General features: G+C 43.3%; 2 protein-coding genes across 4 annotated transcripts in view; both read left to right on the top strand.

The window, feature by feature from the left end:
- PPP4R3A (protein phosphatase 4 regulatory subunit 3A) overlaps positions 1–5,722 on the top strand; it is a 44,546-nt gene extending 38,824 nt beyond the window's left edge. For all 3 annotated transcript variants that reach the window (XM_051621119.1, XM_051621120.1, XM_051621121.1), the window contains 4 exons: positions 422–564; positions 2,574–2,764; positions 3,282–3,508; positions 4,852–5,722. In XM_051621119.1, coding sequence (XP_051477079.1) covers positions 422–564; positions 2,574–2,764; positions 3,282–3,508; positions 4,852–4,965 — 675 coding nt within the window. In that variant the 3' untranslated portion in view covers positions 4,966–5,722. The remainder of the gene's footprint in view (positions 1–421; positions 565–2,573; positions 2,765–3,281; positions 3,509–4,851) is intronic.
- An 8,812-nt stretch (positions 5,723–14,534) lies between these two features.
- CCDC88C (coiled-coil domain containing 88C) overlaps positions 14,535–15,084 on the top strand; it is a 97,291-nt gene continuing 96,741 nt past the window's right edge. The window contains exon 1 of the mRNA XM_051620970.1: positions 14,535–14,981. Within this exon, the coding sequence (XP_051476930.1) occupies positions 14,922–14,981 (60 nt within the window). The 5' untranslated portion in view covers positions 14,535–14,921. The remainder of the gene's footprint in view (positions 14,982–15,084) is intronic.

Here is a 15,084-nt window from a genome sequence, read left to right as displayed (position 1 = left end):
GTTTGCAGCAAGGAAAGAAACAATATGAATGCTAACTGTATATCTCATAAATGTATTTTTTGATTTACTGATTACAACAAGTATCAGTCAGTTTGTCAATATAAAAATAAGTTAACGGTGGGAAGATGTTTAGACTTGGTTTTGGTATAATTTTCTGTGAGGATTTTAGGTTCTATTCCTGTGTTTTGAAGGAGTTATTTCTAGAAAATTGCTGCTATTTTGCCAACTTTGCTCATCAAATATTTGAAGCTCTAGATTTTTAACTGAGAGTGTATGCATAATACTCTTTTTTGCTTATGCTAATTAATAATAAACTTCCTGTGGAATGCTTAAAAATAGTATCTCATTTCAGTTACTTTTTATATGGTGTTAAATAAATTCATTTGAATTAAAATAAGTCACTTTATGTTTGTTCTTGTAGGAAGATATAAAATCATTAACAACTCATGTAATTGAGAATTACTGGAAAGCACTGGAAGATGTAGATTATGTGCAGACATTCAAAGGACTGAAACTACGATTTGAGCAACAAAGGGAAAGACAAGATAATCCAAAACTTGACAGGTAAAATGCACTAAATGCTCTTATTAGTATATCAGTGCTTTAATTCTGTTCTAGAAATATTGGTGGGTTGTTTCTGATATTGGGAAATAGAAATCATTTAGACTGCTGCTTGCATCTCTGGCATTGTTGGATATAGGTGATAGTGTCATTTCCGGATGTGTTGCTTCAAACTTTCACCTAACATATTAGCTGCTGGACCCCAATAAAATGCTAAGTTGTCATATCCTAAACTTGTGTAACACTATTGTAATGAAGCTGGAAGTCTATCAATATCTGAGGTTTATTTGCTTAAATAGCAGATTACCACTGTTTTATTTGAAAGATTATTCAGTTGTAAGTTATAATTCTGTGGATTTTTATTCAAAAATTCACATCAGATTTCCTTTTATTTTAGTTTGTTGTAGGATTAGAAATGTAAATAAGCTCTACCAAAATGAGAAGTAGAATTTATAAAGAAATTTTCAGGGGATCCTCTTTTGTAACTGCTTTTTACTCTATCAACAAATCTAACAATCTGATGTAACATTTGAATCATTCCTGGTTGCTAGAGGAAAAGTTCCGTTCTTTAGTACACAGTTACCCAAAGTTAAAAGATTAGGGTGTATAAAAATAGGATGTTTTACTACTTTTTTTATTATTATTATTTTGGGGCAAACGGTACTATTTTATGTGTATCATTCAAACAAAATGAACTGCTTGTGTCAGTAGATGAGTTACTCTTAAGAATTGTCAGCAAGGTCTGTTCTTGTTCTGTTGTCTCAAATTAGTTTGAAAAACATATCAAAAATTATTACTCCTAATTAGTCATACTAGGACATGTTGAAACTTCAGACTTCTAAGATATTTTATTTCCTGCCACAAGATTTCTTAACCAGTATTTAAATTTGAAACTTGTACAACTAAAATGAGAGTATAGACGTAGATTTGTTTTTAAAAGTTGAAGCACTTTAAAGAGTATGTGCAGGATTTGCAGCTTTGAGTACTAATGTTTCTACAGGTGAGATGTTATTTTTTTTGGCTTGTCAGGCAAGGTTATCACTGTTAACAGCTGAGAAATTCAAGCCTACACTCTAACTAGATCTCTAAATAGACTAAGCTCAGACTGTATTAGTAATATTTTTATTCCAGTAACAATAGCTTTATGAAAAACATTAAATTGCAGATTTAATTTGTGGCCAGTAAATTTTAAATAAGTGCTACAGATAACTTTGTCAAGGGTTTCGTGCTTTTATTGGAAATTGACTATTAAAACTGACATCTAGCAATGAAGTGTTTTCAACCTCTCTTTTATTCCTGCCTCTGTTCTTCAGGGTGCACATCACTTTGCCTCTCCTCCTAGGCCATGATACTGCTTTTGTGAGAAAAAGGGAAAGGAAGGGTGGAGCTGGCACTAACAGTAGTTCAAACGGGGAGGGAGAAGTAGCACTTTGTATTCAAGGCCCTGAAGAATGGAAAATACTGATATTGACCAAAAATTGTAACAGGTGCATGTGGCAGAAAGCTGTCTTTTTATTGTGTCTACTCTAAACTGGAATAATATTTAAGTTAGATATTGGGGTCGGTTTTTTTCTTTAACTCACTGAACCCCAGATACTGATGAGTTGTAAAGTATTCTCAGGAAAAAAGTCTATAGGTTCTAAACTCTTTGTTTTACAACTTTTTTTTTTACCAGTGCCAACTGCTAAACTAAGCCTGAATGCAACACTCATGACATTTATTAAAAACTTTTAATAATATTGTATGTAGGCTTTGTAAGTTTGTTCATTTTTTACAGAATTTTTGATGGATAGTGTGAATGTGGTATTAGCAGACTTGTACTTTGATTCTTTACAAAGAGAAGTTTTTAATCGTATTTGCATTGAAAATACAGAGATTCACATTATAGAAAGATTTGCTGGTGTTTTTATTGCTCTGCAGTACTTGTAAGCTGTCACTGCAAATGTTGGGAAGTTTTACTATTAATGAGTTGGTTTTTGAATCAAAAGTTTTAAACCTTAACTGTTCTGCAGCATGCGCTCCATTCTGAGAAACCACAGGTACAGAAGGGATGCGAGAACCCTGGAGGATGAGGAGGAAATGTGGTTTAATACTGATGAAGATGATATGGAAGATGGAGAGGCAGTGGTGCCCCCTTCTGACAAAACTAAAAATGATGAAGATATTATGGACCCTATCAGTAAATTCATGGAAAGGAAAAAATGTAAGTGATGATAAGAAGAATGCCATGTGACTTATGAAGAAGTCCTAACTTGTATTCTTTAGCCCTGCTGCAATGAAGGATTTGCATGTATTTGTTTTGAAGTTCTTGAATTTTGAAATTGTGACTCCCAAGTTGGTGGACCACCCCTTCAAAACAAGTTTTATTGTCTTTGAAAGCAGAATGATACAAAATTTTACTGTTGATTTCTTAAAGCATTTGAATGACAATCTTAGTTGATAGTCAAGTTTTCATGTGTTTTATTCAGGTTTATAATTCAAAAATCTTTATGTAAATCTTAAACTGATATTATTGGTAGAAGAGAAATGTTCTTTCCTGGCCAATGACAACAGCTAGTAGGTGTTGTATTAGTATGGAAAAAGAAGTCTGTAATGACTCACTTTACCTAGTTATACATAAAGTATTAAGCCTTTTCCCACACAGTAAAGTGATTTGTAATGAAATGTTTTCTGCAATAATATTTCTTCAGAAATTTTTGTGTTTATTTTTTTCTCTCCAGTAAAAGAGAGTGAAGAAAAAGAAGTTCTTCTGAAAACTAACCTTTCAGGGCGTCAAAGCCCCAGTTTCAAGCTTTCCTTCTCCAGTGGTACAAAATCTAACCTTACCAGCCAGTCCTCTGCAAGTAATCTGCCTGGGTCTCCAGGGTCTCCTGGATCCCCAGGGTCCCCTGGGTCTCCAGGATCAGTTTCTAAAAGCACATCTCAGATGGCAGCTATTACAACTAAGGTAATTTTGAATGGACATAAGTTGACTTCATTGTTTCACTAGGAATTTGCTTTAGCATCTTTCTCAAGTTTGTGTGAATTCTGACATGTTAAGCAGCAATGGACTATCTGCTTTGCATTTACTTTTCTCTGGCCTGTTACATTCTTAAGATCTGGCACGTACATAAAAAGAAATAAAAGCTCTTTTAATGCTCGTACTCTTAAAGTATGAATCACACAACTTGCTGCTCTTTACGCAATCTTTACTGTGAAATACAGACAACACTTTGCTGTTGCTAAATTGCACAGGGATATTTGGAAGGTAGAAATACAGAAGTGCATTAGAAACATTGTCAAATCTTCCCAGACTCTGTGAGGTCTCACCACCCCCATTGGGAATTTCTGCTGTTACCTTTTTTAATATTGTTCAGAATAACTGGCCCAGCTGCAGACTAGAAACAGTGTTGAAGTTGGGTTCTTCATTAATTATGTGGTTCTGTTATTTTATGCATAGTGTACTTAGTGTTATGTTGTATGTGACTGTACGGTCTATGTGTAATCTTTTAATGGGGTTGTATTTTGTTGTACAATTGGCTAAATTTTCTGGTTTGGATGGTTGTCATTAGATATATTAATAAGTAATATGATCTTTGAGTAAAGTGGCAGTAACTACCATTGTAGTCAAATGCTACCTAAGCTTCAGAAATTGCAACACCATTGTTAGAAGAAGCTTTGGAGGTTCATGCTGCTTCTTCATGGGTGCAGAGCTGCCTTATCTTAAAATGTTTGGTTATTTGCAATACAGTGGAGTTTTTAATATTACTAGGTATGCTTTCATTTACAGCTGCCAAGTTCTTTAAATTTTGTAACCTGTACACCTCATTCAACTGTATGATACAAAACATTCTTGAATTTACTATATGTTTAAAATAGCTTTTGTGAAGACACAACTGTTTTCTGAAGGTATTCTCATTCAGAAGTTCAAATTTAAGGATATTCTATATTGGCTTCTGAAGTGCTTCCAGATTGTTTGTTGCTGCAGTTAGCTGTGCTTTACAGAGGCTGCAGTAACAGTTAGCAAAATTAAGTAGAGTTTTGGGGTTTCTTAAATTTCAACTGGAAATATTTCTATCCAGTTGATAAATCCAAAATGGGGTTTTTCCTAGCCAATTAAAACATTTTTGAGACAATGTCATTTGCATTAATACTGACAGACTTATTTTTGTTGCACTCCATTTAATGCAAAACTTCATGAATCAGTGCGTGTATGGCAATATTCTGTGCAAAGATCATCTTCCAATATAAATGTGAAGCATCCGTGTGAAAACATTTTCTGAATCATAGTAATTGTGTTTCTCTTTGTAGGGAGGCCTCGTTGGTCTTGTAGATTATCCTGATGATGATGAAGAGGATGATGAAGATGAAGATAAAGAGGAAACTTTACCTTTGTCAAAGAAAGCAAAGCTTGAGTCATCATAATGGCAACTGCTGAAGAACGTTATCAGTTGGGGGAAGGTTATTTTTTCCAAAAACAAAACCCACAGCAAAGCAGCAATCTTTTGTGAATTACTGTGTGTGACACAGATCAACCTGTACAAATGGATTTCTGCCAATCAAGTGCCAATTCAAAGGAACAGAAGAAGGGGAACTATTTCAGTTAGGGGAAAGACGCCTTTTAGCTCTCCAGCTTGGACCACACATTGCCCTTTTCTCAGGGAAGGAAATGGAAAACAAAAATTAAAAAAAAAGGCAAACAAAAAAGCCAACAGGGCAGGAGTTTTGTTAGTGGAACTCTGGATTGGCTGGTCAGTTGCTACAATCAGAATATGCTTTCTTGGACCATGTATGAGACTTCTGAAGAAAAGGCAGGTTTTGCCATAATTCTTCACTAGTTAAGAATGCCAGCAGTTTCTTTGTATAAAAGAGACCTGCCTTTGAAATCGTACATTCTGAACATTTTAGTCAAGCTACAACAGGTTTTAAAAACCTCTATGGGGGAGGGCTGAATATAAAGTTTCCTTTTTTTTTTTTTTTTAATCTGTTCCCTTTGCCCTTTAAACTGCAAATTTTTTTTTGGAGGTGGGGGATTTGTTTGTCCCTTCTTGATTAAAGATTGAGTGGAATTCTAGATGTGGTCACTTTCGTGTCATAATTTTTTTTTTTTTTGCCCCCCTGAGTGTATGCTTAGTTGTTGAGTATATATTTGGGACCATTAAAATTTTTTGATGTAATATAATCTCACTGTTGTGCTGGTACCTGTTTCACCCTGTGTAATTTTGTTCTGCATCACAGTTCTTAATATGTTTAGGATTTTATGGAAGATGGTATAGTTTTTATTGGAAAAAAAAATAATCTTACCACAATGTGCATAAAAGCAATACTATTTTGTGACTATTTTATATTAAATTTTACATCAGCAACTGTCTTGAGAAAAATTCAGGGAAATAGGATGGAATAAAAAAATTGAAACCTATAAATATGGAATTAGTATTCCAAAGAGACTTTGACATTTCGTAACTGAGAACAATGATGGTAGACTAACTCATCAACATGCAAGATGGATGACTTAGGAATACCAGTATTTTGACTCATTTAACTTACAAAAATAAAAAAGAAATAATTAAAGCTGAAGGAAAACTATATAAGTGGTATTTTTTTAAAACCTCTGATTCCCTTTGGAATACCAGTTTTAGTGAGTTAAAGATGGTTGTAGAATAAACTTTTTACAAGGATACCATCTTTTGAAATTTATTCTAATACTTGATTGAAAAACAGCAATTAAATTGTGGGTCTCACTCAATGACTACATTCTTTCCCCTTTTTCCAAAAATCTAAATATTAGCTACTAATGTGAAACTAAATGTTATATCCTGCTTCCTTACTCCCTTAACAGAAGATGTCTTTGCATAGCAGTGCTTCCTGCACAGGGGAGTTCAGTCAGTTCCTTTGCAAACAAGATCTTACATATACTTTTAAAAGTTGATTTTCCTTTTGGACATTCAAAGCAGCAATGTTCCAGGAGTTGTTATATAGCACATTAATGTATCACATAGAAACAGATGTACACTTCCCAGATCTTCGCTTAGGTTCACTGGGGACACCAGACGAAAGTAGACAGAGTACCTGGTCCTCCAAGGAAGCACACCCTTACACTAATGAAAGTAATTCCAGGTAATCTGAAATACCCCCAGGTTTTCTTCCACTGTACACAGAGGGTGACTGTTTTCAGATAAAGTGCACATGGCTGAAAAACAGATCTCCTGCGTCACAAGGGTAGAAGGATCTGAAAGCTGGTGTGTCTAACAGTAAGTTGCTTCTAAAAATGTACCTGTCTGTAATACACCTGTTTGGCAAACAAGATCAAACTGTTTGTCTACTTTCATAGCCCATCCAGATGAGAAGTCATGTAGGCCCAATTCTTGTAATGTACCAAAGATGTAACTATTCAATCAGTTTTGACTGTGTTTTTACATCTGCAAAGTTCAGAAACTAGTGAGATAACTGATAGAGTCTGTTTTCATAGTGTTGCTGCAGCTCCATTAGGGAATTGGCTACCTTTCAGCCCAGCACAAGTCATATCAATTGCCTTGCTAAGTTACGTTTCCTAGCACTTGTAGGGGTGGGCACAGAAGTTCAGCCTCCTTGGTCAACCATTTTACAGCTGCCAGGTCACCCTGGAGCAGTGCAGTCTGTTCTAGTACTGCAGTTGCCCTGCCTTGAGGATATCAAGATGCATTCCAGGTAAGTTGTGCGAGCAGACTGGATGGGTTGCTGCTTGAGCTCTCTCGCAGTGGAAGTGTAAAACTGGGCAAGCATTCAAAGAAGTTGCCAACAACTGAAGTTCTTTAAGGTAAGTTGTCCATGTACATGTTCTCCACCTGTTCCCACTGCTTTCTCTTTTTGGAGTCAGAAGAAATGAAGGTATAGATAGCTTATTGTTCAGTCCAAAAAGGAGGCAAGGCAGGTGGGCATGCTGCAGATACAGCAAAGCCTGTGGAAGGATTTGTAATGCCTGCTTTAAACCATAGCCACAGTTTAAAATTCATTACTCGTGCAAGGGAGCCATAACTTGGTGTATTGTCACAGGTGGCTGGCTATCTGGTGAGCTTGTGTCACAATTTAATATTGCTCAAGTTGCCATCATAGTTGGACCACATACGTCCTGTGGGATTTTTTACATAAGTTGAAATTAATAAAACTCTTTAAGGCTAAAATGAAATGGACTGCTGGAAAAGAAGGCAATGTAAAAAAGGCAAGGGGGGAATGCAGTCTTCTGTATGTCAATTCTATTTATGAACAATGTAAAAACAATAAGCCAGTGGATAATTATTTATTTTAATCAAGTGGAATGCTATTGGCAAATGATTGAAATAGCTCTTGGTGTGCAGTGATTCCAGGCCTATGCCCATGGCCTCGCTGAGCCCTGCTGTATCTCCCAGAGATGTAGGGTGTCTGTCTTGGAGCTCTGGAATGGCTCTGCGTGAACAACTGTGTGTTTTAGATACAGGGTGGAATGTTGCTCACAAAATATGCATCTGTAATACAGCCTGGGAATTATTTGGGCTAAGTAATGTTGATTTTGATACGCCAGTTGTAAGCAACTTGAAATTACATGCATAAAGATAGGCTATGTGAGCTGCCCACCTAAATGTGTTCAGAAGAATTCAGTAGTCACGTGTATCACTGTTCACTAGCATTGCTCCTGGAAGTATGTGCATACCAGAGCCCTTATGCTTTTGAGTTTTCAGACAAAGCTAGTCCTTTCTCTTATGTTTCAGATGGACACTTTATTGGCTGAAATCTTGGAAACTGGATTGTGAAAGTGTGCTTACCTCAGTAAGGTTTATTTTAAACCTGCTGATGTTGAGTTGCATTTTGGCAGCTGTGGTGTTCAGGTAGGAGGCTGATGCTGTTAGCGTGCTAAGTTCAGTACAACCTCCCACCCTCTGGTGGGGACAGAGACAGTACAACTGTATCCTCACGCTCATACAGTGAGATTACAGTCACAATGGTATCTGTGAAACACAGGTGTTATCATGCAATCTGCATCTGTAATTCAAGCCCATGTGATTTAAAGTCAGTTTTTGTTCACGTTGACCTCTAAATAAAATTAGACTTTTACATAATTCAGTTAGAATCAAAGCCACCTTCTGTGTTTCAGAATATTAAGTCAGTGCATGAGACATAAACCTTTTATCACCAGTTTTTACCATGTTCTTGCAAAACAGCTACATTTAAGCCTTCTTTGGCGGTTATCACTGGACAACATGAGTTTTCTGCCTTCTGCTACAATGCCTCAAAACTAAAGTCTTTCATTTCATTAGTTCCTCAGATCCTTAGAATTATTTCTGCATCAGTCTGAGTCACACACAGACGTGAACTCAGGGTGCTGTTTGAGCAGGTAGCCTGGACACAGGTTTCTCCATTCCCCACATTATTCAGTGTTCAACAAATGGCAGTCCTCTTGGTTGGTATTAGAGGTGACGGTCCTACCTATCTGCCTCCCTGCCAAGGCTTTGTTAGCTTCTCTTTGGAATGTTTTCCTTGCACGTGATTTACACCCTTCTTCAGCTCTAGCCAGCCTAAGCACCTTCGAAAGCCACTTATAAAATCTTCAGTTGTACTTGCCTGTTATTTTTACCTAGCCCCCAATGTCACCAGTGTAGATTCTGATACACTCTTGTAAAGCACTGAAGCAACAGTCTGAAAAATGAACAAATCCCTAAAGTGTTAGATCTTCAAAATCTCTTTCTGTTTTTATAAGGATATTTGCTAGTGATGATTGATAGAAATTAATACTAAATTTATATTGAATCTAACAGTTAAAAGATGTTTCATTTAATATATTTGAGTTCTTCCATAGCTCTCTTTTTTTCTTTAAAGAAGCTAGTAACAGTCCCTACTGTGGTCCTACTGGTTCTTCTGCTTATCTCATGGTTCCCAGTTAATGCTGCTGCTGGTGCAGCTCCTCTTTTACCTACTGTCGAAGAGCAGGAAACTAACATCCCTGAGCCTTCACACTACTATTTGCCTCTTCACCTTCTCAACAGACCAGGCTCTATCATGCCTTTAAGAGCTACAGAACACCTGCTCACTGCTGCTGCTTCAAATGATGTCTTTTCTGATTTGTTAGACTTGTAGTTCCCACACTCCAGTGCCTGAGCTCACCACTTTCGATCACCTCAACCAGCTTTTGTTTCTAGCACCTCTTTATGAGTCTAACTTAATTTGTTCTCTGTTCTTTCAGTCTCATGAGCACTCCTTTGCTACTGCAGCACTTGTTGCTTCTCTGAAGGGTTCAAGTCAAGGAGGTTAAGCCATCGTTCTTGCATTTGCCTGCCATGCAAGTACTTTGCCCTTGCTTTCAAGTTCATGCAGAGCACTATAAACTAGTGCTGCTTCTTTATCTTCTCCCCGTATCTTTTGCTCAGTATTAGCTTTACTGTTTGCCTCATGTGATTGACTCTGTATTTATCTTCTGTGGACTCAGATGTTTATGAGATATTCTGCCCAAACTCTCTCTCCTTGTATTTGGGATTCTGTATTAAGTTAGTCTTGTTAGGGGCCTATGCTGCTGTCTTAAATTTCAGCATTGAATGAACATCCCCTGTATCAAAGGTTAATGCTTGGTTTTCTAGGAGTTTCTCTCTGAGCCACAGAGACTGTAAATCACCAGCATCCCCCTCCCATTCAGATTGATCTGAGGCACATAAGCAAATACTTTGGGGCTTTTGTTTGTCTTTTTGGTAGCACATACAATTTTATTTATTTTTATTTTGATTCAAATTTCTCTAGCAGTTTCTTTACCACCTTTGTCCAAATCAAATGAACAATATTTGAAACACTGTTTCAGAATCAGACATTGCAAAGGGCAAAGATATCTTCTGTCCACTTTTTTTTTTCCTGGCACCCATTGTTTACACCTCCAGAGTCCATTTAAAGGAAACTTGCTTCATAGCTGAGAAGCTGGTTGATGAACAGTAGAGTCATATTTACAAGGAAGCTGCTTAATGACAGCTCCAAGTGCAGGAGGAGAAAAAGCACTTTCCTAATTATTCTGAATTTAACTCTTGTATCCTCATAAATCGTGTTATTCCCATCCCTCCGCAACTTACACTTCAGACAGCAGATGAATGGTGGAGCTTTGTTGATGGTTGTAGTCGTTGCTAGGGGACAGTCTTGGGGACGTGAATCATGCCATTTACAATCAGCCTAGAGGAGCATCTGGAAATGCTTGAGCTTAGAAATTTCCTTCAGTGGTCTGTGTTGCTGAGAATCGAGTGCTTTGTGGCTGTGAAGAGTGCTTTAGAAAACACATGATGATAAGGGAGATATATCTGTTATCTTAAGTTGCTTGCATCTTTGTATTTATTTTAAATTGTTGTTCTGGTGCTTCTTGCTTCTTTGATAATTATGGTGCTAGTTGGAAGCTGACCAAGTGCAAATGGTATGCAAAGAAAGTTGTTGCAAATAACATTAAAATTAAATACTATAATTTTTCATCACTACTGTAAGAAGCACGATTTCCAAATTCGATTGCATGTACACATCCATATCTGAACTTCCGTGGATATATTCACAGGCATCTTTTATTTTGTCTGCTGAGGGAAGGCAGCAACTTCAGGAACCACCAGAAGTGAGAACTTGACCTGTAGTGTATAGGTAAGGTTTTACAAACTACGTCTTTGGTGGGTAAATAAGTGCTCATACTATCAATGCTAGGTCACAGCTAGGAGAGAACAGAGGCAGAGGTACACACCGAGCTGGGGCTGGCAGCTGTGACACAGAATTGCAGAGGAGAAAAAACCCGATACACACAGTCTGGGGGTCTAATAGCCAGGATCTGCCGCTTTGCCGAAGGCAGGCTGGCTGCCCCGAGTCCTGCGTTGTGTTACCCAGGAGGGAACCCTGCGGGACTGCAGGGCAAGCCTGGTCTTGCTCCTCGCCAGCTCGGCGGGGCTTTGCCCAGACGCAGCGCTGCTGCGGGGCCAGCTCGGAGGCTGCGGCTCCAGCCCGAGCCTCGGGGACTCCGCTCGCAGCTCAGCGTTTCTCAAGGTGTCTCCCCCAGCCCTTCAGCTCTTCGCTCCTCAGGCATGGGCTGTAGACCCTGGCAGCCCTTCGCTTTCCCCTTGTCACTCGTGGGGAAGGAGTTCAACGGTATTTCCCACGCGGCAGCGGTGGCACCGTTTTTCCAAACAAGAAAGAGTTGTTTCCCAGTGTCGCTTCGCTTTCAGCACCAGAGGCGGGAGGGCCGGCAGTCCCGGGGGGCAGGGCCGGCAGTCCCGGGGGGCAGGGCCGGCAGTCCCCGCTCCCGCGCCGGGCCGGAACGCGCCGCAGGCACCGGCCGCCACCGGCAGAGGGCGCCCGAGCCCCGCTCCGGCGGCTGCCGCGTCCCCAGCGCCCGCCGCGCTGCTGCCGGAGGCCGCGTGTCGTGGGGTAACCTGCGGGCATCTGGCACCCAACAGCATCCCCGGGAAGATGTTCGGCATAAGAAGTTTGGGTTCTGTAATTGTGCTCCATGATGCGCCCTTCCTTTCCATGATCTCACTGCTGGCACCACCCAGCTGGGGCCGTGCATCTGGTGCTTCATGGCAGGAGCTGGTGGAGGCATTTTCCTTCAAAGGAGCCGCATCCCAGGTATGGGAAGTAGGAAAGCATTTCTCAAATTTGTGTTCTGTCTTCTCTGAAGGGGACGGTGCGTTTTTAAAATATTAAGTTCTTCTCTCTCTATTGATTAACACACCCATGCTCTGTTGTTAAGTACTGCGGTAACAGCTTCAAAATTTTATTTAATGAAATCTGTTCACAAAACAGGAGATCATAAGGCTTCAAGAAGTTAAAAGTACAGCAGTAGAGAAAAAATCGTTGAGGAATTAGTACCCATTCTTTTTCTCTGCACACCTGAGCAGGAGCTGTGAGGCTCACAAGCATGCCTCTTTCTCCTTCCAACTACAGCAACTAGTTTCTTGGCAAACTTTACTCATTTTCATGCTCAGTAAGGCTTGGGCTACATGATTCACACAACAAAGGGTTAATTTATCTATTTGTACCGTCCTGGCGCCCCCTCTCAAGAAACTGGGAGCAGTAAACAGGCGGCGGTTCCCACGGGCCGGGCCTTCCAGCAGCCGGGAGTTACGCTTCCCGGTCTACAGGTCTGAGGATCAAAAATAAATCCCATACTTTAAAGAGCATGCTCACCAGCTAATTTCGGGCCATTCCGGTGTAGTAATGGGATCCATCCAAACGCAAATCCGAAGCCCGAGGCTTGGGCTGCTCCTGAGAGCCCAGAGGCTTTTCCTGAGGGGCTGGTGCAGCTGCCAGAAGGTCCCTGCGTGGCCTTTCGGTGCGAGGGGCAGGCGGGGACCTTCCCTCGGGGACCGAGCCTCGCCGGGCGGGCGAGGGAGGGAGGGAGAAGCACCCGGGATCAGCGCAGCCCTCTCACCCGGCGCCAGGGCTCCCCTTCTGCGCTGCTAAATCTGCCAGAGGCAAACGCAGTCTGACCCGATTCATGTATCGGTGACGGATGCTACCAAAAAGTGCAGGGCCCCCACACGTACAGGGCTGCCTAAAATCAGCATCCTCATCAAGCAAATAATTAGAACTGATCTTTAGTGCGACGAGCACGCCGCTGCAATGAGCACCAGTGTCTATCGCTTAGTAATTGTTTGCAAACTGCGCGGGTCCCTCAGGCCAAGCAGCAGATGCCCCTCCCTCAGCCCAGACACGAGCTCGCACACACACAGCTCCCTTCCAAAGGCATGGGTGGAAGATGAAGTGGTTAATAACACACTGAATTGCAGATACAGTTTGCTTGATTGTGCAAGATCCAAAATACACTTTGCGAGTTCAGCGTGATCAAAGAAGAAACAGTAAAATGCATTAAGAAAAGACTGATGCAAAGACCGATAAATGCCGGAGATAAGACTGTATCTGTGAAAACAAGCGTGCACTATGAAACGCAATCCTAGCAAAACCCGACCTCGCTGTGCAACACTCTGCATGGTTCAACTTTATGCCTAGTTTATATTTCCTCAAAAATACGACACTGTGATAGATAAAGCAGTAATCATGCAGATTACCGGGCATATTTTTTTAAAAATTTATTATTTTTAAACTAAATATTCAACAAATTATGCCCCCGCAGGAATAGAATCCCCATTCTTGGCCACAAGACTGCTCAGGGGTTGCGGTCTGTGCTCCTGACAAACCACGCTCCCCTTGTCCTTGGAGCTGTCCCAGCCCCGAGCACACGCCGTCCCTCCGCAAGGAGCTGCCACCGCATTTCCCCGCAGCACGACCCAGGCTGCCCGGCCGGTGCGCGCTCGGGAAGCAGCGGTGCGAAGCGCCATTCGCGCCCTAACGCGTTTTATCTCACCCGTGCACACAACAGGTCGTGCCTCTCGTTTTTCTCGAGGTTCTCTTTCATAGGTTTTTGTGTGGCAATAAGGGGGTTGCGCTGCGCGGTTTGAAGCACCTCTACCAAAGCTGGTTTTGCCTGCTGAAGTACCTCAGGGGTGCTCCCAGGCTTCTAAACCAGAAGCTTCAGAGCTGCGCGCTGCCCCTCCGCACCCGCGCGTTCCCCCGCAGCGGCGGGCGCAGCTCCCAGCGGCGGGCGCTGGCGGGGGCGCAGCTCTGGGACCCGCGGCACAGCCCCAGCGCCCGCCAAGTCGCGGGCCGAGCTCTCCGCGGGGTCCCGCATCAGCTCGGTTCTCACGGAGGAACGGGGGGCAGCCCCCACCTCGTCTCCCGCCCCCGCGGCGCCGCGCAGCGCCGGGCCCGGCCGCAGAGGGCGGGCAGAGGCAGCCGGCACCTTCTCGCAGACTTTGGGCCGAGGCCGCTCCCGGGAGCGCACGGGGCGGGCGAGCCCGAGAGCACCAGCGCTCGCCACGGCAACCGGGGCAGCTCGCCCGGGCCCCGCACCGCGGCCCGCCCCCTCGCCCGCGGCCGCCGCCCATTGGCTGGCGCCCACCCTGTCCGCGCCTCTCATTGGCGGCGGGCCGTGCCCGTCAGGCTCTGCCGCGGCTGGGCTGCGATCGCCGGGGCAGGGCGCGCCCGCTGCAGGTAGCGCCGCGGCGGCCGGAGCGGGGCTGAGGCGCCCCCGGACCTGCCCCGCAGGAGCTTCGCGTTGCTCCCGGCCTTTGGGGGGACTTGGCCGCGGCTGGCTGCTCGTCCCTCGCCCCGCTCGGCGAGCGCGGCTCGTTCCTGCCGGCCGGGGAAGACCGGCCTGTTGCTGCCGGGAGGAGGGACGGCGGCGGCGAGCGGCCCCGCGTCTGCCCCCGGCGCGGGGGGGGAGCGATGAGCCGTGCATTGTTTCCCCTGTAGGCAGCGCCCGGCGGGCAGCGGGGCGGCGGGCCATGGGCTCCGCGCCTTTGTCTCCCCAGTGAGCCGGCCCCGCTCCCGCAGCCTCCTGCCGCCGCCAGCCGGGCCCCGGCGACATGGACGTGACCGTCTCCGAGCTCCTGGAGCTCTTCCTGCAGAGCCCCTTGGTGACCTGGGTGAGCGCAGGGGGGAGCGGGGAGGCTGCCGGCGGGGCGGCCCCGGCCCAGCGGGGGGCGGCGGGGTCCTCCCGCCATCCCCCCAACCCCGCTCTCCTTCCTC

The sequence above is a fragment of the Apus apus genome, chromosome 5, assembly GCF_020740795.1.
Source record: "Apus apus isolate bApuApu2 chromosome 5, bApuApu2.pri.cur, whole genome shotgun sequence".
Classification (NCBI taxonomy): Eukaryota; Metazoa; Chordata; class Aves; order Apodiformes; family Apodidae; genus Apus; species Apus apus.
The sequence above is the reverse complement of the archived record's forward strand: the minus strand, read 5'-3'. Positions and strand labels throughout refer to the sequence as shown.